Here is a 25989-nt window from a genome sequence, read left to right as displayed (position 1 = left end):
ATGATGGAGTGGCATGGTAGTTTGGACATTTGGGACATCTTTGACCTCCGCCTCATGGGGACCAGCCTCGTGCTGATCTTTCTAAGAGACATTGTTCAAGCACAAACCCTCTGTCACCTCTTCATTAACCTTGTGATACCCACTTTCTCTTGTCTATTACCTTTATTGGGACCTCTCATATGTATATTCTTAATACTAATGTTTGGACCTTACCTATTTAAAAATTTTAGGAAATTTCTGCAAGATCATATTAAAACAATAATCAACAATTCAATAAAAGATATCTTCCTCTTACGACCAGTCCGTTATCAACCTATATCCCAACATAAAACATAGGGACAGCTCTACATCCTTTACTAGCAGGAAGCAGTTACACAAGAAAGAAACAACATCCCTAGTAACACAAATTTAGATAAATTGTTAGCTAAGTTTACAACAAAAAGAGGAGGGAATGAAGGGTTAATAAAATCAAACCTCACAATAATTTACACTTAGCCAAAATAGAATATTAAAAAATAAATAAATAAATAAAATTCCAGGCTATTAGACTTCTGAAAATAGTTAATGACTATTGTCTGACTCTTGTAAAAAGTTATCCTATAGGGGCACCGTGACCACAAGGAAAAAACAAAGTGACTGAAAGGAAGGAATGGGCTGATCATGGGACTTGGCTGACTAAACCCTATGACATCTTAAACCTGGAGACAAAGGAATGAGGAGTTCAGAGAGAATAAAAGACCCTAACTCAGACAATCGCTGGTTGGCCTCTCTAGCACGGAGAGATGCTTGCATCTCTTAAATAAATTTTTCTTCTCTATTTCTCCGGCCTGGTTTCTCTAGGCATCGGCAACCCAACCTTACACTGCTCATATATGCAAGTTCAAGTTGCAGCTGAAGGCAGTTAAAACAAGTCCATGAGAAAAAAGAATGAAGGAAACTAAAGATGCATGGAAAGAATTAGTCTAAACAACTGGTACACTATGTGATCCGCAGCCTATACGACTATGAGACAAGAGGAACTAGATGGTGCTTGGCTACCACTGTCAACCATTCGGAAGGGGATGTATGTAGGAGATCCTGGATAGAGTGGGAGAACAATGTGGAACAAAACTCAAAATCATAAAAAAAAAAAAAGAGGGACCAGTTTTGCTGGTATGATAGAGCCTGGTGGAACCCCTGAGACTATGGCCCCTAGCTGCCCTTCACATCTGGAATTGAACCCACTCCTGTGGCTTCCAGCCAAATAAAAGATAGGCATATGAGGTGAACATTTACATTAAGTGGATACACTCCTTGGAGAGATCAATCATGGGAGAATAGAAGGGCTGTGTATGCACAAGGAGACAGCTTGGGGGACAGGAGTGCATGAGAGGGAAGGACATAGGGAAGAGGCAACTATATGGAGGAAGTGGGATGAGAGCTGTTGCATTGTGGGAAATTGCAGTCAATGTCATGAGACAAAGTGTATGTGAGCTGCTGTATGGAAAATGAATTAGCTCTGTAAACTTTCACTCAAATCACAATAAAAATTAACAAAACAAGTCCATGAAAGCCAAAATATGACCTTGATTACATCCCTCCTGAATTTAGAGACCATCTAAAGAATAGATTTGATGCACTGAATGCAAATGATGGGAAACCAGAGGAATTGTGGGATGCTATCAAAAACATCATCCATGAAGAAAACAAAAAATAATTGAAAAGACCAAAATTGATGTCAGAAGAGACTCAAACTTGCTCTTGAATGGAGAGTACCAAAAGCAAATGGAAGAAATCACAAGATGAAAGAGCTGAACAGAAGATTTCAAAGAGCAGCTTGAGAAGACAAAGTCAATTATTATCATGAAATGTGCAAAGATATGGAGTTAGAAAATCAAAAGGGAAGAACACACTTGCCATTTCTCAAGCTGAAGGAACTGAAGAAAAAATTCAAGCCTTGAGTTGCAATATTGAAAGTTTCTATTGAATGATTTGGGAAACATCAAAAGAAGATGGAAGGAATGCACAGAGTCCCTGTACCAAAAATAATTGGTCAATGTTCATCCATTTCAGAAGGTGGCATATGATCAAGAACCAATTGTATTAAAGGAAGAAGTCCAAGCTGCACTAAAGGAAGTGGTGAAAAACAAGGATCCAGGAATTGATGGAATATGGAATACCCATTGAGATGTTTCAGCAAACGAATGCCATGCTGGAGGTGCTCATTTGTCTATCTATGCCAAGAAATGTGGAAGACAACTACCTGGCCAACTGACTGGAAGAGATCCATATATGTACTCATTCCAAAGAAAGATGATCCCACAGGATGTCGAAATTATTGAACAATATCATTAATATCACACACAAGTAAAATCTTGCTGAAGATAATTCAAAAATGGTTGCAGCAGTACACTGACAGAGAACTTCCAGAGGTGCAGGCTGTATTCAGAAAAGGATGTGGAATGAGGGATATCATTGCTGATATCAGATGGATCTTGGCTGAAAGCAAAGAATACCAAAAAGATGTTTACTTGTGTTTTATTGACTATGCAAAAGCATCTGCTTGTGTGGATCATGACAAATTATGGATAACATTGAGAAGAATGGAAATTCCAGAACACTTAATTATGCTCACGAGGAACCTGTACATAGACCAGGAGGCTGTCGTTCGAACAGAACAAGGGGATACTGCATGGTTTAAAATCAGGAAGGAAGTGTGTCAGGGTTGTATCCTTCCACCATACTTATTCAATCTGTATGCTGAGCAAATAATCTGAGAAGCTGTACGATATGAAGAAGAGCTTGGCATTAGGATTGGATGAAGACTCATCAACAACCTGTGATATGCAGATGACCAAAGAAGAGTTGATGCTTTTGAGTTTTGGTGTTGGCGAAGAATGCTGAAAGAACCATGGACTGCTAAAAGAACTAACAAATCTGTCCTGGAAGAAGTGTATCGAGAATGTTCCTTGGAAGTGAGAATGGCGAGACTTTGTCTCACCTACTTTGGTCATGTTGTCAGAAGGTGCCATTCCCTGGAGGATATGCTTGGAAAAATGAAGGTCAACAAAAAAGGGGAAGGCCCTCAATAAGATGGACTGACACAGCAGTTGCAATGATGGGCTCAGGTGTAGCAGGTATTGTGGGGCTGGCACAGGACTAGGCAGTATTTTGTTATATTGTGCATAGGGGTCACTATGAGTTGGAGCCAACTCAATGGCGCCTAACAACAATAACAACATGAGTTGGAATCGACTTGATGGCAATAAGTTTTGTGTTTTTTAATCATTTTTAAGAAAAAACTAAGAGATAATACTTGAGTTGGGTTTTGAAGAATGAGTAGGAGTTTGCTAGGAGAAGAAGGAAGTGAATTCTAGACAGAATCTCCCTTCTTATAAGGATTTTCCCTATCCTAAGTCCCATTTGTGTTCCAAGAAACAATAACAATATTATCAACTTTTGACCATAACCTTAGGAGGTAGAGAGTGTTACTCTCAGTACCCTGGCGGGTATTTTGTAAATGGATGATGCATTTTTTTCCTCTGAAGGGACAGCAGGAAATGCAAGATGTTCTTGATAGTTTTTTTTTTTTTTTAATTCATCCATTTATGTCTTTATCCTTTTAATTAATATTTATTTATCATCTACCATGGGTCAGATGTTGTACTAGGCACTGGGACACAGAAGGGGACAGGCTAGCCAAGTTGAACTAAGTCTACAAACAAATAAAGACAATAATGACAGCCTGTGTTAAATGCTTTGAGGCAAATAATGACTAGACGGATGGCAGCTGGGAGGGTGTGGGGCTGAGGGCCACCTTAGATAACCCTGGGCAGAGAGGGGCACTGAGCTTGAGATTGTCACAGGATGGAGACCCCGGGAGCCTTGGTGGGCTCCTGTCTCCTGTTGAGAAAGAACTGCTCTGAGACAGGTAGATTTTCAAAGCAAGCCTTTAATGAAGCACTGCACAGTGGAGCAGCAGCCAGGTGGAAAGCACACTAGCTGAGCCCCTGCCTTTGTTCGACACACAGCAGATACAGGCGGCAAAACGCCAAAGTTGTACAGCTGGCAAATTAGGGACTTGGGTCTCCTTTTTACACTCAGATTATCCTTTTTTTGAAAGGTAAGTGGCACTTCTCTTCCAGACCCTAGAAGTTAGCCTTTTTTGGAAGCTGAGTGTGCTTCTCTTCTGGTCCTGTACTTGCTCAGAATGGATGCCTTCCTTTGTTTGAGCAAGATGGAGGCTGTCACGAGATGTTCTGTACCTACAGATAAACAGCCCAACAGTCACAGAACAGTTAAATTTTGCAACTGCTAGCAGCAAGAACTGCTAGATGTTTTGTGTATTTCATTGTACATAAATTATATTTCAATAAAATGTATTTTTTAAAAAATGCAGTAGCTTGGCTTAGATCTCTTAAGCATAATGTCACAGAACTTCAATCATGACAGTTTTATTCTACTGATACTGTAGGACAGGAGCCCTGGTGGCACAGTGGTTGGGCGCTTGGCTGCCCAACAGATATGTCATCTGTATGAGCTCTCCAGCCAATCCTAGGGAGAAAGATGTGGTGATATGCTTCAAAGATTGTAGCCTTGGAAACACTACTGGGCAGTTCTGCTTGGTCCCATGGGGTCACTGTGAGTTGGAATCAATTTGACAGCAGTGGGTTTTGTTTTAAGAGTATGAATCAGTTACATTATAGTTCAATAAGCTTCTGAAGAACTGGGTACGATTCTACAGTGTATAAAAACTGCACCATGGACAGACACTGCCCACTGCTGTGCAGTCACTTCTGACTTGTGGTGACCCTATAGGACAGAGAGGAGATGTCCCATAGGGTTTCCAAGGCTGTAAACCTTTACAGGGAAAGACTGCCTCATTTTTCTCCTGGGTATCTGCTGGTGGGTTCCAACCTCTGATCTTTTGGTTGGCAGCTGAGTGCTCTGACTACTGTGCTACTGTTGTTGTTGTTGTTGCTATGTGCTGTTGAGTTGGACCCAACTCATAGTGACCACTCCTTGGGTTTCCAAGACAGTATCACTACGGAAGTAGATTGCCCCATCTTCCTTCTGAAGAGTGGCTGGTGGGTTTGAACTGCCAGCCTTCTGGTTAGCAGTCAAGTGCCTTAGGCACTATGCTACCAGAGCTCCTACTGTGTCACTAGGGTTCCTAAAAAAAAAAAAAAAAAAAAAGTGCTAAGTGACTTGTGTTCAACAACAACAAAAAGCTCTAGGGCCTGCTCCACTCTTTGCACCTCAAGACCTCTGAAGGATAAGAAGAGACTGGACACAAGAAAAGCCAGGAATAGTTCAAAGCAGAGGGGACAGCAAGTGCAAAGTCCCAAAAGTTGGAATAAATGTAGAGGAGAGAAAAGAAGACCAGAGATAAAGGCACCCTGGTGAGGAGTGGGGAGAGAAGGGGATGAGGATGGGCATGGGGTGAGGCTGGAGGATGGAGAGTTAGAGAAGGTGAGGGCAAAGGGTATGTGGAGGGTTGAAGGTGGGTTCATGGGCTTGTAGGAACAGGGGAAGACTGAATGTGGAGAGGTGAAGGTAGGGAAGTGACAGTGAGGGTGAAGAGGTGGAGGTAGGGTCCTGAGGGTAAGAGTTGGGGGTTGAGGCTGAGAGAGAAGAGGTGGAAGTGGGATCTCACAGTGAGGGTCTGGAGGTGAGGGTGGTCTCCTGGACACCCATGATAATGTCGAGAGACCATTGGTTGTATAAGTTTAGAGTTAGGGTGAGGTGTAGAACGCACCCATAGACGTGGGGTCACAGTTAAAGGTACCAGCCTGGGTAAGAGCTGCTAGAAAGCATGTGTAGATAAAGATGAGAGGAGCTCTATGCCCGGGGGCACTTCACATGCAGAAATGAGGAGGAAGCAACAAGGAGGGGCAGCAGCCAGAGAGGGAGGCCAAAATAAAAAGAACCAAAAAAACCCCAAACTCACTGCCATGGTCAGTTCTAACTCATAGTGACCCCTCCTTGGGTTTCTAAGGTGGTATCTCTGTGAAAGTAGATTGCCCAGTCTTCCTTTCCAGGAGTGGGTGGGGATTTGAGCTGCCAGCCTTCTGGTTAGCAGTCAAATGTCTTACCCACTATGCCACCTGAGCTCCTCCTAGGCAGGGAGTAGGACTAAAAAAATATTATCCAGGGAGCCCAGGGGAGCTCTGGTGGCGTAGTGCCTTAGGCATTTGACTGCCAACCAGAAGCCTGGTGGTTCAAACCCACTAGCCACTCCTCGGAAGGAAGGTTGGCAATCTACTTCCTTAGGGATACCGCTTCAGAAACCCAAGGAGGGGTCGCTATGAGTTGGATGCGACTTGACGGGTAGTGGTTTTGGTTTGGTTTAGGGAGCCCAGGTTAAAAACAAACAAAAATTGTTGCAAGGACAGAGTGATCAATGGAGGCAAATGGTGCTAAGAGATGTGGGAAGAGGGAGGACTGAGAACTGGCCTGGGTGCTTCACAGGGGGTGGCCCCTAGTGACCTGGACTAGGTGGGGGTAAAAGTCTGATGAGAGAGCAGATTAAACAGAAAATAGAGAAACAGGAGACAGCTTTTTCAAGTTTTGTGCAGACTTGGAGAGAAATGGGTTGGTAACTGAAGGGACTGTCAGGGGTAAAGGTTTTTTTTTTTTTTAAAGATGGGAGCCATTAAAGGATGTTTCAGTGGTGGTGGGAATGATCCAGAAGAAAAGATAAATTGATGACTTCATGAGAGGGGTGAGAATTGTTGGAGTGATGTGTTCAAGTAGACAGAAGTGTATGTATGAGATTAATGCCTGAGTGTAGCGGGTGGCCTCAGATGGCAGCAAGATGTGTCTTCCACAGGAACAGAAGGGAAGGCAAGGTGTGGAGGACAGATATTGCTGGATGGTCAAATATGGGGGTGAGAGTGTCTCAGATGTTCTCTTTGGAAGGTTCTATGTTCTAGAGGAGAGGAATTGAAGTCATCAGCTGGGTGGGAGGGGTGGATAATCTGTCCAGAGGTGTAAATAGGAGAGGATTTGGGGATTGTCAGGCAGCCCTGAGGGCTTGCTTGAGATAGGAGTCAGGGTTCAGGCAGGAGATGCTAGTTTTTTAATTGAGGTAATAAACAATGTTGTCTTAGCTATCTAGTGCTGCTATAACAGAAATACCACAAGTGGGGGCTTTAACAAAGAGAAATCTATTCTCTCACAGTTTGTTGTTGTTGTTAAGTGCCGTCGAGTCGTTTCCGACTCATAGCGACCCCATGCACAGCAGAACGAAACACTGCCCGATCCCGCACCAGCCCCACAATCCCTGCTATACTCGAGCCCATCATCGCAGCCACTGTATCAATCCATCTCGTTGAAGGCCTCCCCCTCTTTCGTCGACCCTCCACCCTACCAAGCATGACATCCTTCTCCAGGGAATGGTCCCTTCTGACAACATGACCAAAATAGGTGAGACGAAGTCTGGCCATTCTTGCTTCCAAGGAGCATTCTGGCTGCACTTCCTCCAGGACAGATCTGTTAGTTCTTTTAGCAGTCCATGGTACTTTCAGCATTCTTCGCCAGCACCACAACTCAAAAGCATCAACTCTTCTTCGGTCTTCCCTATTCATAGTCCAGCTCTCACATGCATACAAGGTGATTGGAAATATCATGGCTTGTGTCAGGCGCACCTTAGTCCTCAAGGAGATATCCTTGCTCCTCAGCACTTGAAAGAGTTCCTTCGCAGTTGACTTTCCCAATGCTACACGTCGTCTAATGTCCTGACTGCTGCTTCCGTTGGCATCGATTGTAGAACCAAGCAATGTGAATTCCTTGACAACCTCAATCTTCTCTCCATTGATTGTGATGCTGCTCATTGGTCCAGTTGTGAGGATTTTTGTTTTCTTTATGTTGAGATGTAATCCATACTGCAGACTGTATTCTTCAACCTTCATCAGTAGGTGCCTTAAGTCATCCTCACTTTCAGCAAGCAAAGTTGTATCATCTGCATATCTCAGGTTGTTAATGATTCTTCCTCCAATCCTGATACCACGTTTTTCTTCATATAGTCCAGCTTCTCGGATTATTTGCTCAGCATATAGATTGAATAAGTGTGGAGAAAGAATACAACCCTGACGCACTCCCTTCTTCTCTCACAGTTTAGGAGGCTAGAAACCAAATTCAGGACACTAGCTGTAGGGGAAGCCTTTCTCTCTTTCTTGGCTCTGGGGCAAGGTCCTTGTTCCTTGGTTCACATGGTGTGGCATCTATCTTCCCCATCTCTGCTTGCCTAATCTACTCATTTTATATCTCACAAGTGATTGACTCAAGACACACCCTATCCTAATACTGCCCTATTAACATAACAAAGAATACCCATTCCTAATTGGCATTATAACCATAGGTGTAGGGTTTAGGATTTACAACATATATTTTTTTGGGGTCATAATTCAATCTATAACAGATGTTAACTAGGTAAATGAAGCAATAAAATAAGAACAGTAACAACTTCAGGACCACTCCTAAGCCAAAAAAGCCCAACCTGTTGCCTCAGAGTCAACTGTGACTCATGGAGCCCCATGTGTTACAGAGAACTGCTCCATAGGGTTTGCTTGGCTGTGATCCTTATAGAAGCAGACCATCGGGCCTTTCTGCAACAGCACTGCTGAGTGGGTTCAAAGCACCAACCTTTAGGTTAGTCGGTTGCAAACGGTTTGTATCTTTACCTTTACCACTCCTAGAGTGGTGTTATTAAAATGTAGAAGCTTGAAGGAGGGGCTGTGGGTAGCTGAAACTCACATCTGAGGAGGAGGAGGTGCCCCTAAGCTGGGTTTGCTATCTTTAGGGAAAGGAGAAATGAGGCTGGTTCTGCAGGTTGGAATAACTACAAACTGGATTCAACCGCTGGTTCTAGAATATTCCAATTGCCACTGCCAAGATGAAGCAAGAGTGGGTGACACAGACAGGACCAGGAAGCACGCAGGAACATGTCTCTTCTTTCTCCAGCTTTGCTGTTTCTCCTGTTGATCCCCTAGCTAACCCAGGAAGCTGGCAGAGAACAGAATTGTGGTTTGCAGAGGCCTAGCCCCAGCATGACCAAGTCAACAACAACAGGGTGGGTGTGGAGCTTGGTGGATAATTAGGCTTGGTCAGGCACAGTAGTCCTGAGTTTAAACCTAGACCAGTCAGCATCATGCAGGTTTCCTCCAAAAATTTCAAAACCTTGACTGGGCTTTACTAGGTGAGTACAATGAAGCACTCACCTAGTAAAATATTGTGGGCATGGAGGGTAAGTGGATACAATCAAGCACCCTGAAATATAATTTCCAATGGTTTGTAGGTTTAGGTGTGAAGACCCTTGCTACTCAAAGTGTGGGCTGTAGACCAGCAACATCAGCATTGACTAGGAACTTGTAAAAACGCAGAATCTCAGGCCACTGAGCTCTTCCCCTCCTTGCCATTGAGTTGGAATCTGCATTTTAACCAGATATCAAGGTGATTCCTATCTATGTACAAGTTTGACAGGCAGTAGCCTCCACACTAGGAAACCAGAAGGCAAGGGCTGGAATACTAGGAGGTGATGAGTAGAGGGTGGGTGGGCTGCTTGAATTTGAGATTGTGGGGGTGTGTGGTCACAAAGATCCCTGGTGGCAAAGTGATAAAGAGCTCAGCAGCTAGCTTAAGTTGGCAGTTCGAATCCACCATCTGCTTCACGGAAGAAAGAGGAGGCAGTCTGCTTCCATAAAGATTTACAGCCTTGGATACTCTATACCAAAACAAAACCAAACTCACTGCTGTCGAGTCGGATCCGACTCATAGCGACTCCTCCTTGGGTTTCTGAGGCGGTATCTGTACGGAAGTAGATTGCCCAAGTGTCCTTCCGAAGAGTGGCTGGTGGGTTTGAACCGGCAGCCTTCTGGTTAGCAGTCAGATGCCTTAAGCACTACACCACTAGAGCTCCTGGAAATTCTATGGAGCAGTTCTATTTTGTCCTATAGTGTCGGGAATCGACTTGATGGCAATGATTTGGAGGGGTCATACCGGAAAGATTTACATTTCTCACAAAGTCCCAGGCGATGCTGCTGATGGTCCAGCCGTAGCCAGGAGAAACAGCACGGGAAGATCCAGCTCCTGGGCTTGAGCTGCCAACCTGGGAGTCTTTAGGTAGGATTGTGGATTGGACCATGGCGACTTCAGAGCTTCTCAATTTCTCCATGGCCAGAAGATCCTCTGTTCACCAAGTCAGTGGGTCCGATTCGCATATCATTAACTTATAATTTGTAGTTTGATTAAGTTCCCTATTATTTTATTTTATTTCCAAGAACTTTAAAAAGTAGAGCCAACCTCTTTATTTCTCTTTGGGTTCTCCCCCTCCGATCATCCGCAGTGGGACTGGCCACCCGGTCTCCTTTCTCCCTTACAACCCTCTCAGCTAGGGAGGCACGAGTTTTGCATTCAGGCAAAACTAATCGCTCTCGAGCGTACGGAACAGAGCGAAGCCGCTGTGATCGAGGGGCGTGGCTGAGCTATTTGTGCTGCCTGGGCCCTGCGTGCGCTGCGCGCTGCGGGCTCTTTGCGTCTGCGTAGTTCGCCGAACTCCCTTTCTGCCTCCGCTGCCGCCATGGCACCTGTGGTTAGTATGGCTCCTCGTGAGGCCTCGGCTCGGGAGAGGCACGTGGGCATCTTAGGGCCTGGCTCCTGCGCAGCCTCCCGGGGGACGTCGCTCTGCAGTGTCCCGCCGGGGCTGAGTCGGCAGGACGGTTGGAGCGGGCCAAGGCTGCTGCTTGGCCCAGCACGTTGTGGGCGGAGGAGGCCGCGGCCTGAGGCCCCGGAGGGCGATCCAGCGGCTCTCTGTGGCCGCGGCTCAGGCATGCGCCCCTTCCTAGGGCCGGCGGGGAGCTGAAGCGTGGAGGCTGCGGCTTGGTCTACTCACGGGCCCTCGGAGCCCGGTGTGAGGCATCCAGGGCCTGGGCCTGGTTACCTGAGAGGGGGTAGGGATGAAGAAGGGGACCTGCTACCTTGGGAGCCCCACTTCGTTGGAAATGGCTCTCAAAAGGATGCCTCCTTCGGTCTGTTTTCAGAGAGAAGGCCTAGCTTGAGGAGCCTTTTAGTTAGCGCTTTCAGAGGAAATTAGTATCTCAGCGCGGTTGTACAGCGAAGGCACCCAATGTCATTTTCCCTTAGCCAGACTGGAAATGGGATGTGCTGCGGTCGTTCCAGGGTGCTTCGAGAAAGTTGATTTCCGGTGCTGTCCCAGAGAGCTTAGCACCCCCCACCCCCGTGTTGGGACTACCTTGTTGACATTTGTAGTTGACTTACTCTATCTGCCTGGGTGGGCTTTTAAATGCTTCTATGTATTTGTATACCTTTGATTTAAAATTTGTGGAAGGCATGAAGTCTTTGGTGGGCAGGTCTTTTACTTGCTAATTTTTTATTTCTGGGCTTAGGTCTTAAAGCAGAGCCCACTTGGTTGTTATTGGGAAGATACGTAAAAACAAAATCAGTGCTTTCTGCAGTAGCTAAAAAGGAGCCCCTGCTGGCGCAATGTTTAAGAGCTGGGCTGCTAACTGGAAAAGTTGGTGGTTTTGTAACCCACCCAGCGGCTTCCTGGGAGAAAGACTGGCAGTCTGTTCCCGTAAAGATCACAGCTAAGAGAACCGTATGGGACAGTTCTGTGTTACATGGGGTTGCTATGAGTAGAAAATCGACTGGACAGCACCTGCAAATAACTACCGTTTGAAAAATTGACCCGGTTTAAAGCTTTGTATGAAATTCTTTTAAACATAAAGAAAGGTCTGAAGATGTGTTCTTGGAAAGGGATATTTAATGTTTCGATTGAGCAAAGCTTTTTAAAGTGTTGTTATGTTGTTGTTCTTATGCGCCCTCGAGTCGGACCCGACTCATAGCGACCCCTCCTTGGGTTTCTGAGGCAGTATCACTACGGAAGTAGATTGCCCCATCTTTCTTCCGAGGAGTGGTTGGTGGGTTTGAACCACCAGTCTTCTGGTTAGCAGTCAAGTGCCTTAGGCACTATGCTACCAGAGCTCCCTTTTAAAGTGTAAGTTCAGATAAGTAGGTTGTACAAGAGTAGTTTTAATGGTGTCAGCATTTGTAGAAGGAAAAGGTTCAGAGAAACTTCTTTTTGAGAGAACAGACTGGAACCTCAAGGGATGTACTGTAACTGGTGTTTTAGAAATAACTAATGCACAGGCTGAATCAAGCAAAAGGCCTGGGATTGTTGACAGCAGTGTTGTAATCACAACCTAAGTTTTAGTCTCTTGCCCAAGCTAGGATGGATGAGCAGCTAGAATATTGTGGTGGTGTAGTTGCTGCTTCTGAAAATGTAGGTTAAAATAGGAGCAAGAGAACAGCTGAAATACATCAGGACGGAATCTGGAGAGTCAGGACAAGGGTTGATTTCAGATTAAAGTTGTTTAAAATGTGCAAGGCATTTGTATGTCTGTGCACTAATCTTGGGATAAAATAATTGAGGTGCAGTCCTTGAAATGCTATTTTGAAATTTTAGGGCAAATAAAAGATAATTTTTTTTTTCTCTTGTGGTTCATAAGCTAACAGACCTGCATACCCAGACCAGACAGATTGGGAAGGCTGAGCAATTTAAATGGCTTAAGAGTGCTCTAATGATTTCCCCATCAGAAAGGTAACCCAAGACCCCTAAGGTTTGTAGAGCTAACCTCTTTGATACCCTTCCTCTGCCACTCTTGGGCAGAGCAGGGCTCTTAGAGATACATACGGGTAAAACTCAATGAGTTTTGTATTTGTGGGCTTATTTACCTCTGGCATTTTTGTTTTTGCTAATTTTGTTTGAACTGGTATACCTCATCTTCTGTTATCATTTGTGTGTTTTCTTAGAAAAAGCTTGTGGCGAAGGGGGGCAAAAAAAAGAAGCAGGTTCTGAAGTTCACCCTTGACTGTACTCACCCTGTAGAAGATGGAATCATGGATGCTGCCAATTTTGTAAGTTACATTCTTGATGCCACTTACTACGAAGTAGTGAATCTTCTGAGATACTGTTGAGAATCCTCCTGTTAGTTGCTGTCAAGTTAGCCTCTTGCTCATGACAGCCTCATGCACAATGGAATGAAACACTGCTTGGTCCTGCTCTATCCCCATAGTTGGTTGTACATCAAAGCGGTGTGATCCATAGGGTTTTCACTGGCTGATTTTTGGAAGTGGGTCCTCAGACCTTTCTTCCTAGTTCGTCTTAGTCTAAAAAGTGCATGGAAGCATGTTCAGCATCATAGCAAACACAAACTTGTATTGATTAGTGGTGACTGCCAGTGAGCTGCATTATTTGGGAATTGAACCCAGGTCTTCCCACGTTGAAGGCAAAAATTCTACCACAAACCTCCATTACCCTGTTGAGAAACTACTAGAGCACATTTCTGTTTCCACGCTTATAGATAACACCACAGTTCCAGCTCTACCGTTTAACTCAGAGCTCAGGTTATCTTTTTGTAAGATTTGCTTTCTCTTGTGTGTGTAACAGGGTCGTGAGGAATAAATGAGATAAAGTTGTAAACTTTTTAGCATGTTTTCCTGGCATATAGGTAGTAGAGAGCTATTTTTTTTTGCTTTCTTTTTTTAATTTCCAAAAATAAATTTACTTAAAAGTGGCAAAGAAACAGGCAAACTGTTTATTGGATCCAGTAACCCCCTTGCGCTTTGGTGTGAGCCTGATGCTCCTGATAGGGACTGCTGCAGTTCAGGGCTTCACTCCTTAGTCAGAGCATTGCACAGATAAGTAGCACCTCCTGAGGCTTTCCATTTTATTAAGCATCAGGATGTCAATGCTTTTGTTAAAAAATTCCTGCTTGCTGACTTGTAATTGGAGTTTGGTTCCTTGGGACAGTCCTCTGTACTGATTTTTTTTGCCTCATGTTTGGTCTTACTCCCCAGTATTCTTACTCCACTTCAACCCAGAAAAATTAAATAACCTCCCTGCCACATTTCGATTCTCCAACTTGGTTTTGGCATTTTACTCTTTTCCTCTCCAGTAGCCATGTTTGAGGAATGCAGACTTCTTACTTGTATGCATAAGTCTCCTAAATTTGCCTCTACCCTTTAGTCTTCAGAACTTTAACTATTGCTCAGATAGTTTTTAAAAAATAATAAAAACATTAGGGGGTCACTAATGGACACTAATAATACAGAATGGGATTTAGGTAACCTGTTGTAGCATTGAAGATTTCAAAGGGCAGCTTAAGAAGACAGTAAAGTATTATTATGAAATATGTAAAGACCTGAAATTAGAAAACTAAAAGGGATGGAACATGCTTGGCAATTCTCAAGCTGAAAGAATTAGAGAAAAAAAATTCAATTCTCAGTTGCAATACCGAAGGATTCTATGGGCAAAATACTGAACAATGCAGAAAGCATCAAAAAAAGATGGAAGGAATACATGGAGTCACTGTACCAAAAAGAATTGGTCACTGTTCAGCCATTTCAGGAGGCAGCATATGATCAGGAACCAGTGGTGTTGAAGGAGGAAGCCTAAGCTGCACTGAAGGCATTGGTGAAAAACAAGGCTTCAGGTTGATGGGATACCTATTGAGATGTTTCAGCAAATGAATGCAGCACTGGAAACACTCACTTGTTTATACCAGGAAATTGGAAGACAACTACCTGGCCAACCAATTGGAAAAGATCCATATTTGTACTTATTCCAAAGAAAAGTGATTCAACAGAATGTGGAAATTATTGAACCATATCATCAATAACACAGACAGGTGTGGAGATAATTTAGAAATGTTGGCAGCTATGTGGTGACAGGGAACTTCCAGAAATTCAAGCTGGATTCAGAAGAGGATGTGGAATGAGGGATATCATTGCTGATTTAGGTGGATCCTGGCTGATAGCAAAGAATATCAGAAAGGTTACCTTTTATTAACTATGCAAATACTTTTGACTGTAGATCATAACAAATTATGGATAACATTGCGAAGAATGGAAAATTCTAGAACACTTAATTGTGTTCATGAGAAACCTGTACATAAGACCAAGAGGCAGTTGTTCAAACAGAACAGGGGGACACTGTATGGTTTAAAATTAGGAAAGGTGTACATCTGGTTTGTATCTTTTCACCATACTTACTCAGTCTATGTGCTGAGCAGATAATCTGGGAAGCTGGACTATATGAAGAAGAACATGGCATCAGGATTGGAGGAAGACTCATTAACAACCTGCAATATACAGGTGTCACAACTTTGCTGAAAATGAAGACTTGAAGCACTTAATGATGAACATCAAAGACTACACAACCTTCAATATGGATTACACCTCAACATAAAATAAATCCTCACTACTAAACCAATAAACAATATCAGGATAAATAGAGAAAAGATTAAAGGGGCCAAGGATTTCATTTTACTTGGATCCACAGTCAATACCTGTGCAAGCAACAGACAAGAAATCAGATGATTTATTGCATTGGGCAAATCTGCTTCAAAAGGCCTCTTTAAAGTGTTTAAGAGCAAAGATGTCACTTGGAAGACTAAGGTGTACCTGACCTAAGCCATGGTATTTTCAGTAGCCTCATAGGCATATAAGAGCTGGATAATGAATAAAAAAGAATGCTGATGTGGGTTAAACATTTACCTCAAGTAGACACATGCCCTAGAGAGAAAAATCATGGGAGAAGGAAGGGCTGCTTATGCACAGGGAGACAGCTCAGGGCGCAGGAGAGTATGGATGGATGGTCACTGGGAAGAGGTAACTATGGGGAGGAAGTGGGAGGGGAGCTGTTGCATTGTGGTAAACTGTGGTCAATGACATGAGACAAAGTATATGTGAACTGATGTATGGAAAGTGAATTTGCTCTGTAAATCTTCACCCAAATAAAAATTAATTAATTTAAAAAAAAAAAAGAATGCTGAAGAATTGATACATTTGAATTGTGGTGGTACTGAAGAATCTCAAATGTACCTTGGACTGCTAGAAGAATGAACAAATCTGTATTGCAGGAATTATAGCCAGAATTACAGTAGGAATGGCTAGACTTCATCTCACACACTTGGTCGTGTTTTCAGAAGGGACCAGTCCCTGGAGAAGGATATCATGCTTGGTAAAGTAGAGAGTCAAGGAAAAAGGGGAAGACTCAACGAGATGGGTTGACACAGTGTCTGCAATGATGGGCTCAAGCATAGCAAGGATTGTGAGGGTGGCACAGAATTGGGCAGCATTTCATTTAGTTGTATATATGGTCTCTATGAGTCAGAACCAACTCGATGGCAGCTAACAACCACGAAAATATTATTGTAGTTTATAGGTCTCTGGGTGGTGCAAATGATTTGCACTCAACTGCTAACATAAAGGTTGGCATTTCAAACCTACCCAGCCGCACTGTGGAAGAAAGGCTTGGCAATCTGCTTCCATAAAGATTGTAGCCTAAAAAACTGTCTGGAGCAGTTTTATTCTATAACGTGGGGTTGTCATGAGTTGGAATCACTGGGTTTTGATTTTTTTGTTTGTTTGTTACTCATATGTCAATGACTTTTTCATCCCTGTCCAGCAAGAAGTCCCTCAATTGGTATAGTTCCTTCTCTGTCTAGGCGCTCTATCCAGTGACTTGCTTTTCTTTGTAGCTTCTTCCAATTTGGTGTCCGTGTGGTGGCTCACTCTGGGTTTTTCCTGCCTGCCTTATCTGCATGCCACCCCCTCACCTCCCCCAATCTGTATATGTGATTGTCTTTCCTCCAAAAAGCCTTTTCTGGATAGAAAACTTGAGTGATTTGTTAATCTAAGATGTAAAAGTCAAGATTTCTGGCCTGATGTCTAAGGCATTTGACTGTTAACCAGAAGGCTGGCAGTTCGAATCCACCAGCCACTCCTCAGAAGAAAGACTGGCCAATCTACTTCCATAGAGATACCACCTTGGAAACCCAAGGAGGAGGGGTCACTATGAGTCGAATCGACTTGACGACAGTGAGTTTGGTTTTCTTTTTTGTTTGTTTGATTGAATTTTAAAATAGAGAATTACAGGAATTTTGACCTGAAAGGGAGTTAGGGACTTCATACGTTAGAAGAAAAGCAAAAAAACCTTACTGCTCTTTTTGAACAAAGACCCGGGAAATTCAAGGAAGTGAATGACTTGGAGAAGCTCACATGAGGAGTTTGTGGAATTTCTCTCTAGGCTCTTTGGCTGCTGTCCCTTCTGCTGGATCATGCACATGGCCCCTGAGCAGATTTGTGTGTGGTTTTGCTCCTTCTAGATCAGAAACTTAACTTGCTCTAATAGTGCTGAGGACAGTGCTTTGTACTCATTAGGTTTAGAAGTTGCCTGCAGCTTCACTTGCCTATTCCTTGTAAAAGTTTGGCCCTGGATTTCCTTACTCATTGACCCATGAGTAAGTTGCTCTCCCCCATAAGCCTTCCAAGTAGAGGCATATTTGACCTTGTGTGGAAGCAGTCAAGTATGCTCATGCTAGAATGTTGTGTTCACAGTGTATGTATAAGTAAAGTCAAATACTGCCATTTTCTAACTGCTGTTCCTGTATTTCAGACTTTGTATTAATATTAAAGATTCACTATTTTTTAAAAAAACTAAATATTTAAATGTACCAGTAAACAACATGCTAAATGGAAAAAAGTGCCTCTTCAAATTGTATAAAGCAAAGATGCCAGTTTGATAGCTAGGGTGCACCTGACTCAAGCCATGTTTTTTTCAGTCACCTTGTGTACATAAGAAGCTGGACTACAAAAAAAGAAGACAGAAGAATTGATGCATTTGAATTGTGGTGTCAGTGAAGAATATTCAGTAGACCATGGAGTGCCAGAAGAACAAACAAATCGGTCTTACAAGAAATACAACTAGGATGCTCCTTAGAAGCAAGGATAGCAAGATTTTTGGTTCACTTATTTTGGATGTATCATCAGGAAAGACCAATTGCTAGAAAAAATAGTAGAGGGTCAATGAGATGGATTGATGCAGTAGCCGCAGCAGTGGCCTTAGACATACCAACAGATGATGAAGATGGAGCCAGATTGGGCAGTGTTTCATTCTGTTTACATGTCAGAGCCGACTCGATGGCCACTAATAATGGGAACAACAAACATTTTTCAAAAACCAAATGTTTTTCTTCAGTGTTAAGAAATTAAAAAATTCTGGTGAGATGGGAGTGAACCTGTCACTTCAGTAATTGGTCATTTTGGTTTCTGTAGGAGCAGTTTCTTCAAGAAAGAATCAAAGTTAATGGGAAAGCTGGTAATCTCGGTGGAGGGGTTGTAACCATTGAAAGAAGCAAGAGCAAGATTACTGTAACCTCCGAGGTGCCTTTTTCCAAAAGGTAAGGGAGAGTGTTACTAGCGTACATCGTAGTACAAGATTCCTGCTCTCCTGAACAGCAGCAGTGTTGGTGCCTATGGAGTGGTTTGTTTAGTGGTTACATCTGGTAATTTCTGGAATAGTGCCCAGTACAAAGGCAGTGGATAAATGAATGTATTCACTTTTTGGTAGTTTTTTTCCTTTAGCTTTTCATAGGCTAAGTATTCTAAGCTGTAAAACTGCTTACTAGACTGCTTTGGGCTGTGTTTTTAGAATAAAGATTATGTTTCCTTTGTCTTGATCACACTGAAGAGCTTTGGGACTTTTTCTGCCTTCGTTTCTATTATGGCACTGGACTAGGAATCCAGAGATCTCAGTTTTAGGCTGAAGCCATTCCCCGTAATTCACGTGGGCCCATTTCCCTTCTTTTTAGGATGGTATCAGTAATTCATTTGTCCTGCTATCTTATTAGAATTGTTTTGATGATGAGGTTAGAACACTTAACTGAATATTTTGCTAAAATATTTTGCTGAAGAAATGGTCAGGTTTATACCTTGCTCCTGCTCCAGGGCCTGGCTTACTCTTAAGAGCTTTTTTTTATACTAAATTTGGTAGTTGGAATTTTTAAGGTGTGTTAGGACAAATTGGGTATAGTTATTTTCAGCCAAATCAGTTAAGAGATGACTTTAAAGCTTATGTGAGGAACATGGTCTGATTGGCTGCATTATTTTATTTACATGGAAGGAGATTTGATGCAGTAAGAGAGACAGTGAAACTAAACTCCAGGAGATATAGGACATCCAACTTGCTGGGTTTTAGCAGGGCCTGTGGGGAAGATTCTATAACCTTTCTGTGGCCTGTCTTGAGTTTTCCAGTCTACTAAGAATATAGGAGCTCTGGTAGCATAGTCCCTAAGGCACTTGACTGCTAACCAGAAGGCTGGCGGTTCAAACCCACCAGCCACTCCTCGGAAGGAAGGTTGGGCAATCTACTTCTATAGTGATACTATACTGCCTCGGCCACCCAAGGAGGGGTCGCTATGAGTCGGGGCCGATTTGACGGCACACCACAACAACAAGAGAATGTTTTCTAACATGTCTTCATTTCCCACAGATTATCTATTCCTTACCCAGAGGGAAAAAGGAGGGAGTCTTTAATTTAATCTTGCAGCTTTCCTTTTTGTGGAAACTATGAGAATACTTTTATTCTAAACCGTTTGCCTGTTTGTCTCTCACCTTTGCAGGTTTTTACTTTTAATTTACTTTTTTGATTTTCTTTTCAGCATTCTGTTAAAAAAATTTTCAAATGACCTGAACTTTTGCATTGAAAACTTCACCTAAATAGATTATAAATGGAACACCCAATTGATGGATTTTTATGTAGAGAAAAGTAGATAGACTTGAAATGAGATCCTCACATCTTTGTCTAGATTCCTTTGTTGGTGTGACACTGTTAAACAGTTTCTTGGGGCTGGGTGGGTTTGTTGGTATGGTAATAGCTGGTTATTTGTTAATATGCAGGGGTCTTCCTGAGCATCTCTTTAATCCTCATGATCAGCTGGGGGAAACTGAGGCTTGGCAACATTAACTTGCCCAGCAGTGCATTTGATTGGCATCATAATCCTTTGCGTTTTTATGTTTTTGGGAAGATACCAGAATAGATCACCCTCAGGGCCTTGTAAACAAACAGGTGAGAGAAGAAAAGCTTTATGTACTTAGAATGTTGGGTGCAGAAGGCTGGTTGCTGCCTGTGTAGAAAGGGTGAGTTTTCTAATGAGCGGTTTGCTGTGGTTACTCCTTTAGCTCTTATCCAAGCTGAGGAAACAATTAGACAAACGGATTAAGAGCTGAGTGCTCTTACTGCAGACAGCCAGAGTGAGTGCGAAGGGCAGGGTGTCCGTGTGTCTGATCGTAGCTATCACATAGCAGAAGTGAGTGTGTAACATAGCCCCAAGAAGCAACTCCAGTAACCCAGACCACCTCACAGGGAGGTGTGGAATCAATGCAGTGATGTATGTGAAGTGCTTGGAGCTCACTGGAAACAGTGATTTCTCAATAAAGGCATTAAGGTTGTGCTTAACTGTCAGATTACTACTGACAGCTTTTCTGCAGTGGTCACTAAAAGCCATTTTATAGGTGTTAGATGTTTGCTGTTAATTACTTGTTTAATGGACAACTGTTAGGTCTACTTCTGTGTTTTCATTTTTGTTGCTAATTTAGAGGAAATGTAACTGTTATTTATTCCCATTAAAATAAAGCATTGGCTTTGTATTGGCCATATTGTTGCCCTTTTTGAAGGGTGGGGAAATTATTTTGAATGAAAATTTGATAACAGTTAAAATGTTTCAGAATGCAGCAATACCATCTGTCCAGTGTAGTTCTCAAGTGTTCTTTCTCTACAGGTATTTGAAATATCTCACCAAAAAATATTTGAAGAAGAATAATCTACGTGATTGGTTGCGCGTAGTTGCTAACAGCAAAGAAAGTTATGAATTACGTTACTTCCAGATTAACCAGGACGAAGAAGAGGAAGAAGATGAGGATTAAAATTAACTTCTCTGGAATATTTTGTATGAGTCCTTGAATAAAACTTGGGAACCAAAAAGGTGGCTATCCTTGTATCTCTGCAATGTGGATTGAACCGAAAACTGGAAATCGTAGGGAAAGGGCTTCACGTAGGCTCCACTCACTCATTGGTAATACAGTTTTTTTCTCCTTGAAAATTTCAGTTCTCAGTGTAGTGATACCAAAATAGAAGTGCAGGGTGACTTTAAGGGAACTGATGATGATCTGACATTGACCAGGTAAATGAGGGCATGGAGATGTGAGCTTCAGTTAGTCACTATTTTATTTAAAAAATGTGACGATTTTATCTGGTGCTTTTTCTCAAAGAGAAAGATTTCGAAATATAAACACAGGGACTCCTAATTCATTCAAAGCAAAGCAAGTGACTTCTAAGGTTCTCTTCTTGTGGAGAAATGTCAGTGTCAATAAAGATGCAGCTTTCTGGGGCATTTGTGTTATTTCTGTGTTTTGATTACAAATTACTCTTGATAAAAACTGTTATGTGTATCCCCCCTTTTTCTAATAGAAATAAAATGTCCACTAGACATAAAATGTGGTTCTTTAGAATTGCTATATATGTCTTCTACCCTTCAGAAAAGGGTTTGGATGGTGATCATAAAAGTCTTAACTTTTGAAATAAGCAAATCTTTGTACAAATACGAATTTGTAAATAATCATTTCTGCAAGTCTTGCTTTGCAACAACTGTCACTTTGGCATCCAGCAGAGGGAGCTGAAGACGTAGTGGAGCTCCCAGCTCTGGCTGGGACTGATCTGGATTCTTTGCTGCAGAGAGTTCTGTAGCCTTTTTGTGGAGGGTGGAGTATGAAGGAGAAGTGACTAGGGAACAATTCACACTAAGGGGGTAAGACAGGAATTTCCAGAGTCCCAGGAAATAGTTGCTACCTTGTCAGAAGTAATTCTACAAATTAACGTTAAACAGACCAAACACATGGTTTCTGCAGGATACTGAGGGAGAAAACGATGCTCATCTTGGGGTTTTGTTTCCCGGTGCAGTGGGTAGTGAACTGAGGTTATTAATGTAAAGATGTAATTGTTGATGAAAAAAATCAGCATTTGAGAGTGACTTTGAAAAGGGATCCTGCAGAAATAACTGCATTGTTTTATGATTATGGTATATAATTATGCTTCTCAAGAGCTTATAGCTAATTTCCACACCTGAAATTCATGTGTGCTATTTGCATAGATGGAAATTAAAATGCTCAAGACCCACCTCGGCTCCAATTTAACATTTGTTGCTCCTTGGATTGAGTTTAACACATTGAGGCTTTGCAATTTCCTTTGCGGTCAAGGAGCTGCCATTTTCTATTTCTATGCAAATTTCTCAAATCGGAATTGTTTGCGTATTTCTCCTCTGTCCTCAGAGAAGGCAGGATTTTGTTTCAAACTTAACAGGCATCGTTTGCTCTTTGGCTACATCCCTGACTGTGATACACTTTATTAGCGAGTTTGTGACGTGGGTTAGCACATTTTGTTTGTTGCATTGATGTTCCCATGTAGTAATTCTTAGTTTGGTTGTGAAAAATGAATCATAAGCAGAAATTAGCATATAAGGTTATTTTTTAAAAACTAAAGTTGTCCCAGATTTTAAAACTTGTTATAAAATTGAAGCTCATTGGTTTTTCTATAGTCTTGAACTCTTGTAATTGAGGAGTTTTAATCATATTTTATATTAAAGTGGCTTACACATGGCTATTATTATTGTGCAAGATGTTTTCTTTTTAGAACTGGCATGTTAATCTATTTAGGAAAAAAACTTTGCCTTCACTGATTAATTGCTATACCACAGTCTTCATTAAGTTTGAGAAGAAAATGTGACCTTTCTATTTTCTTCACCTTAATTGTGCCATTTTTGCCTCAACACCAAAGATTCTGGACTTGGCCAAAGCTGAACTCTGCACATAGAATTTCTTCAGACCCAGATCCCGGAGAAGAACTTTAAACCAATGACGCGGGGTGGGGATGGGGGGTGGGATGCGGCAGAGGACAGGACGTCTAGTGGGGACTTGAGTTACATTGCACCCATCACACCCAGCTGTGTCTGAGCCATCGTTTGACCAGGTTCCTTTGTGTCCATCTGGCCTCATGACTTGCCTGCCTGATCTGAACTATGAAGACACAGAAACAACCTGGGTCTCAGGGAGCTTCCAGCTATGACTGAGACATAAGAGCAATGCCATAGGAAGTTGGCTGCAGTCTAGTTCTTACTGACTGGTCACCGTATGCACCATCTGTGTCTGCCTGAGTGTTGGTGAAACTAAGGCAGTAAGGGATGGATTAAGGTCCTTAAGAGCTCAGATCTAGTCGTTTTTGAAGGTTCAATATGTGCTTTCCTTTTGAAAACCTCAGAGACCCCCTACCCCCCAGGATCTTTTGAGTAGTGCAACTTTTCTGAGTAGTGTCATCCTCATACCTTTTCAGAAAGCCCAGTTTGGAAATAACACGGATCATCTATTGGATGTTTCAGGGTAACTGTTAGCCCTGAACCAGTTGGGAATGCTTGTCACTCATCCTGGCCTCTGTGAGTGTGTGCATGCGTGTGTGCGTGTGCACGCATGCGTGCGTGGGCTGGGGTGGGGGGAGGCACAGTGAGGCTTGGAGGAAACTTAAATGCACTCTTGGCCCTTGGCCTTTTGTTTACCAGCTGTGTGTTATAAACATGAGAAAGTTGGATCAGGTCAAATATATATATTTTTTAATTTGTTAAAGTTTACAGAGCAAATTGTGACATTTACTGCAATTCCTGCACTATAATAGCATTCTTCCCACTTCCTCGCTAATAATTTTTAAAGACAGTTGATTAAGATGATAAGATACGGAATGTTTTGACCTTGCCTTTTGAGGGACACTGATTTCTTGGAAGGTAAGAAGGATCCCAGTGAGGGCATTATCGCCAGTCTGGCAAGATCACTTCAGCTGTTTTCACTTCTCCTTCTTGGTAAGGGGGTTCTCCCCACACAGGAGACTTGGCCCACAAGCTTATTGGGTTGGCTACCAAGCAGTGTGAGCGGGTGGGTGACAACCTAGGTCCTGGGTCTCTTAATAATAAGAGTACTACCGGTTTGGCATTACCACAGGGGTAGATTTCCCCTTAGGCTTACATTGGACATCGGGAAGCTGCGGGGGTCGAAGCCTGCTCTGTGTGTATGTGGGTGTCTGCTGGTTCACCTAGTAGCTGTCACTTGGCATAGCAGCAGATACAATAGGTGGGAACAGCTAAGATGCCATGACAGTTTGAGGTGGGACAGCCACTGAACCAAGGCCTGTGCTTCGGAATTTAGGACAGGCACCTCTGGCCATAGGTGGCTGAGCCATGGTAATGGGCCTGTATTATTTTGGGTGATAAACTTTGGAGGTTGCCTCTGTTTGTAGAGAGAAAAAGGAAGAGAGAGAGAGGCTTGGCATGGGGAACTTGCCATAGACAGGAGCAGGTAGAGGCTAGTTTTTAAATTATGTCACAATGGTGCTTAGGGGTCCTGACACTGCAGTGGTTAAACTTTCAGCTGCTTATCCACCAGCTATTTAATAGGACATAGGTCTGGCGATCAGCTTCCATAAAGATGATAGCCTTGAGTACCCTGTGGGGCAGTTCTACTCTGTCCTTTAGGGTCACTATGAGTCAGGATTGACTCAACAGCAGTGGGTTTTAATGGTGCTTACTTCTGAGAGCCCAAAACAAGAATTTTTAGTCCGGCCATTTTCCTGTCTTCTCCCCAGCCTATGTTAGGCCAAACTAAAACCAAAAAACCAAACTCACTGCCGTCAAGTTGATTTCGACTCGTAGTGACCCCTCCTTGGGTTTCTGAGGTGGTATCCATTTGGAAGCAGATTGTCCACCCTTCCTTACTAGGAGTGGCTGGTGGGTTAGAACCACCAGCCTTCTGGTTAGCAGTCAAATGCCTTAGACACTACACCATTAGAGCTCCAGGCCAAACTAAAGCAGTCTGTTAAGGCTATGCTGACCAGCTGACTTAACTAGCTAATACCACCGCTGGACCCTAAAAAACCTACCACATGGCAAGAAGTGCCTTTTGGCAAGCCCCAGCTCCTATGTCCTCAAGTGATTTGGATTCAGGTGGTGCCAGGCCCACACTTGAGACAGGCTTCAAGGACAATGGGGATCTTGATACTGTAGGAGGGTGCCCTGCCCCTCAGAGGAACCTTTGCCATCATGTGCATGATGACATCTCTGTTGGTTCTGGGGACACATGGAGTCAGACTTAGGATCTTTGCTTTTTTTCTTTGACCTGCATGACTGCCTGTGAGAGGGCTCTAGGTATGAGCCCCAAAGAAGCCGAATGTCACAAAGGGGCATCAAGTGGCCACTGTGGGAATATGTTGCCAAAGGGGCTGTCAGAGGAGTGTTGATAGGAGGAGTTTATGTAACCCAGGAGAGGAGGGTGAATATGCTACATGCAGAAGATTGTCTGCTATTTCAATTTTTTTCCCCTTTGTGCTTTTATAACCAATACATTAAAAAAATATATTTTGATTTTGAATTGCCACTGAGATGTAATTACAAGCTCTGTGATCAGCAAACATGAGAATTTTGTCTCCTGAAACTGGAACCTTAATGATAGATTTGTTCTCAGAATAGCAGTTTATTGAATTTCCAGCTTTTTAAGCATTGCTGCTGCTTTTTTTTTTCTTCAAATTTACTTAATTTTTGTTGTTGAGAATGTGCACAGCAGAACATACACTAATCCAGCAATTTCTACATGTGCAATTCAGTGACATTGATCCCGTTGTTCTTGTGCAACCCTTCTCACGTGCTTTTCTGAGTTGCTCTTCCCTCATTAACTCAATGCCCCCTAAGGTTCCTGTTGAATCTTTCCAGTTGCTGTTGTCAGTTTAATCCCTTATAGACAGACCTTGAAAGAGTATCATGATCAAGGCAAGGTATTCTTTACTGTTGTTGTTGGTGAGCGCCCTTGACTCTGCTCCAACTGAAACAGCGCCCCGTCATGCGCCATCCTCACAATCCTTGCTATAATTTAGCCCGTCATTGTAGCCACTACTTCAATCCATCTTGTTGAAGAGTCTTCCCCTTTTTCTCTGACCCTCCCCTTTACCAAGCATGATAGCCTTTTCCAAGGAATGGGCCTTTCTGAAAACATAACCGTTCTCATTCCAAGGAGCTTTCTAGCTGCACTTCTTCCAGGACAGATTTGTTCATTCTTCTGGCA

The 25989-nt window shown here is 42.8% G+C and overlaps 1 protein-coding gene across 1 annotated transcript; it reads left to right on the top strand.

Annotated features, from left to right (window-relative positions):
- The first annotated feature begins 10558 nt into the window (after positions 1-10558).
- RPL22 (ribosomal protein L22) lies at positions 10559-20766 on the top strand. The gene is made up of 4 exons (XM_007942570.2): positions 10559-10570; positions 12811-12915; positions 18118-18242; positions 20622-20766. The coding sequence occupies exons 1-4, from the start codon at positions 10559-10561 to the stop codon at positions 20764-20766; spliced, it is 387 nt and encodes a 128-aa protein (XP_007940761.1).
- Positions 20767-25989: the final 5223 nt, after the last annotated feature.

Source organism: Orycteropus afer, unplaced genomic scaffold, assembly GCF_000298275.1.
Source record: "Orycteropus afer afer isolate SDZICR_OR568_19922 unplaced genomic scaffold, OryAfe1.0 scaffold00094, whole genome shotgun sequence".
Classification (NCBI taxonomy): Eukaryota; Metazoa; Chordata; class Mammalia; order Tubulidentata; family Orycteropodidae; genus Orycteropus; species Orycteropus afer.
The sequence above is the reverse complement of the archived record's forward strand: the minus strand, read 5'-3'. Positions and strand labels throughout refer to the sequence as shown.

What these genes read in the sequence shown, in the direction of transcription:
- RPL22 (XM_007942570.2), top strand. An exon ending in TCATGGATGCTGCCAATTTT is followed by an intron (nt 12,916 to 18,117) that starts GTAAGTTACATT and finishes TGGTTTCTGTAG; the next exon opens with GAGCAGTTTCTTCAAGAAAG. An exon ending in GAGGTGCCTTTTTCCAAAAG is followed by an intron (nt 18,243 to 20,621) that starts GTAAGGGAGAGT and finishes CTTTCTCTACAG; the next exon opens with GTATTTGAAATATCTCACCA.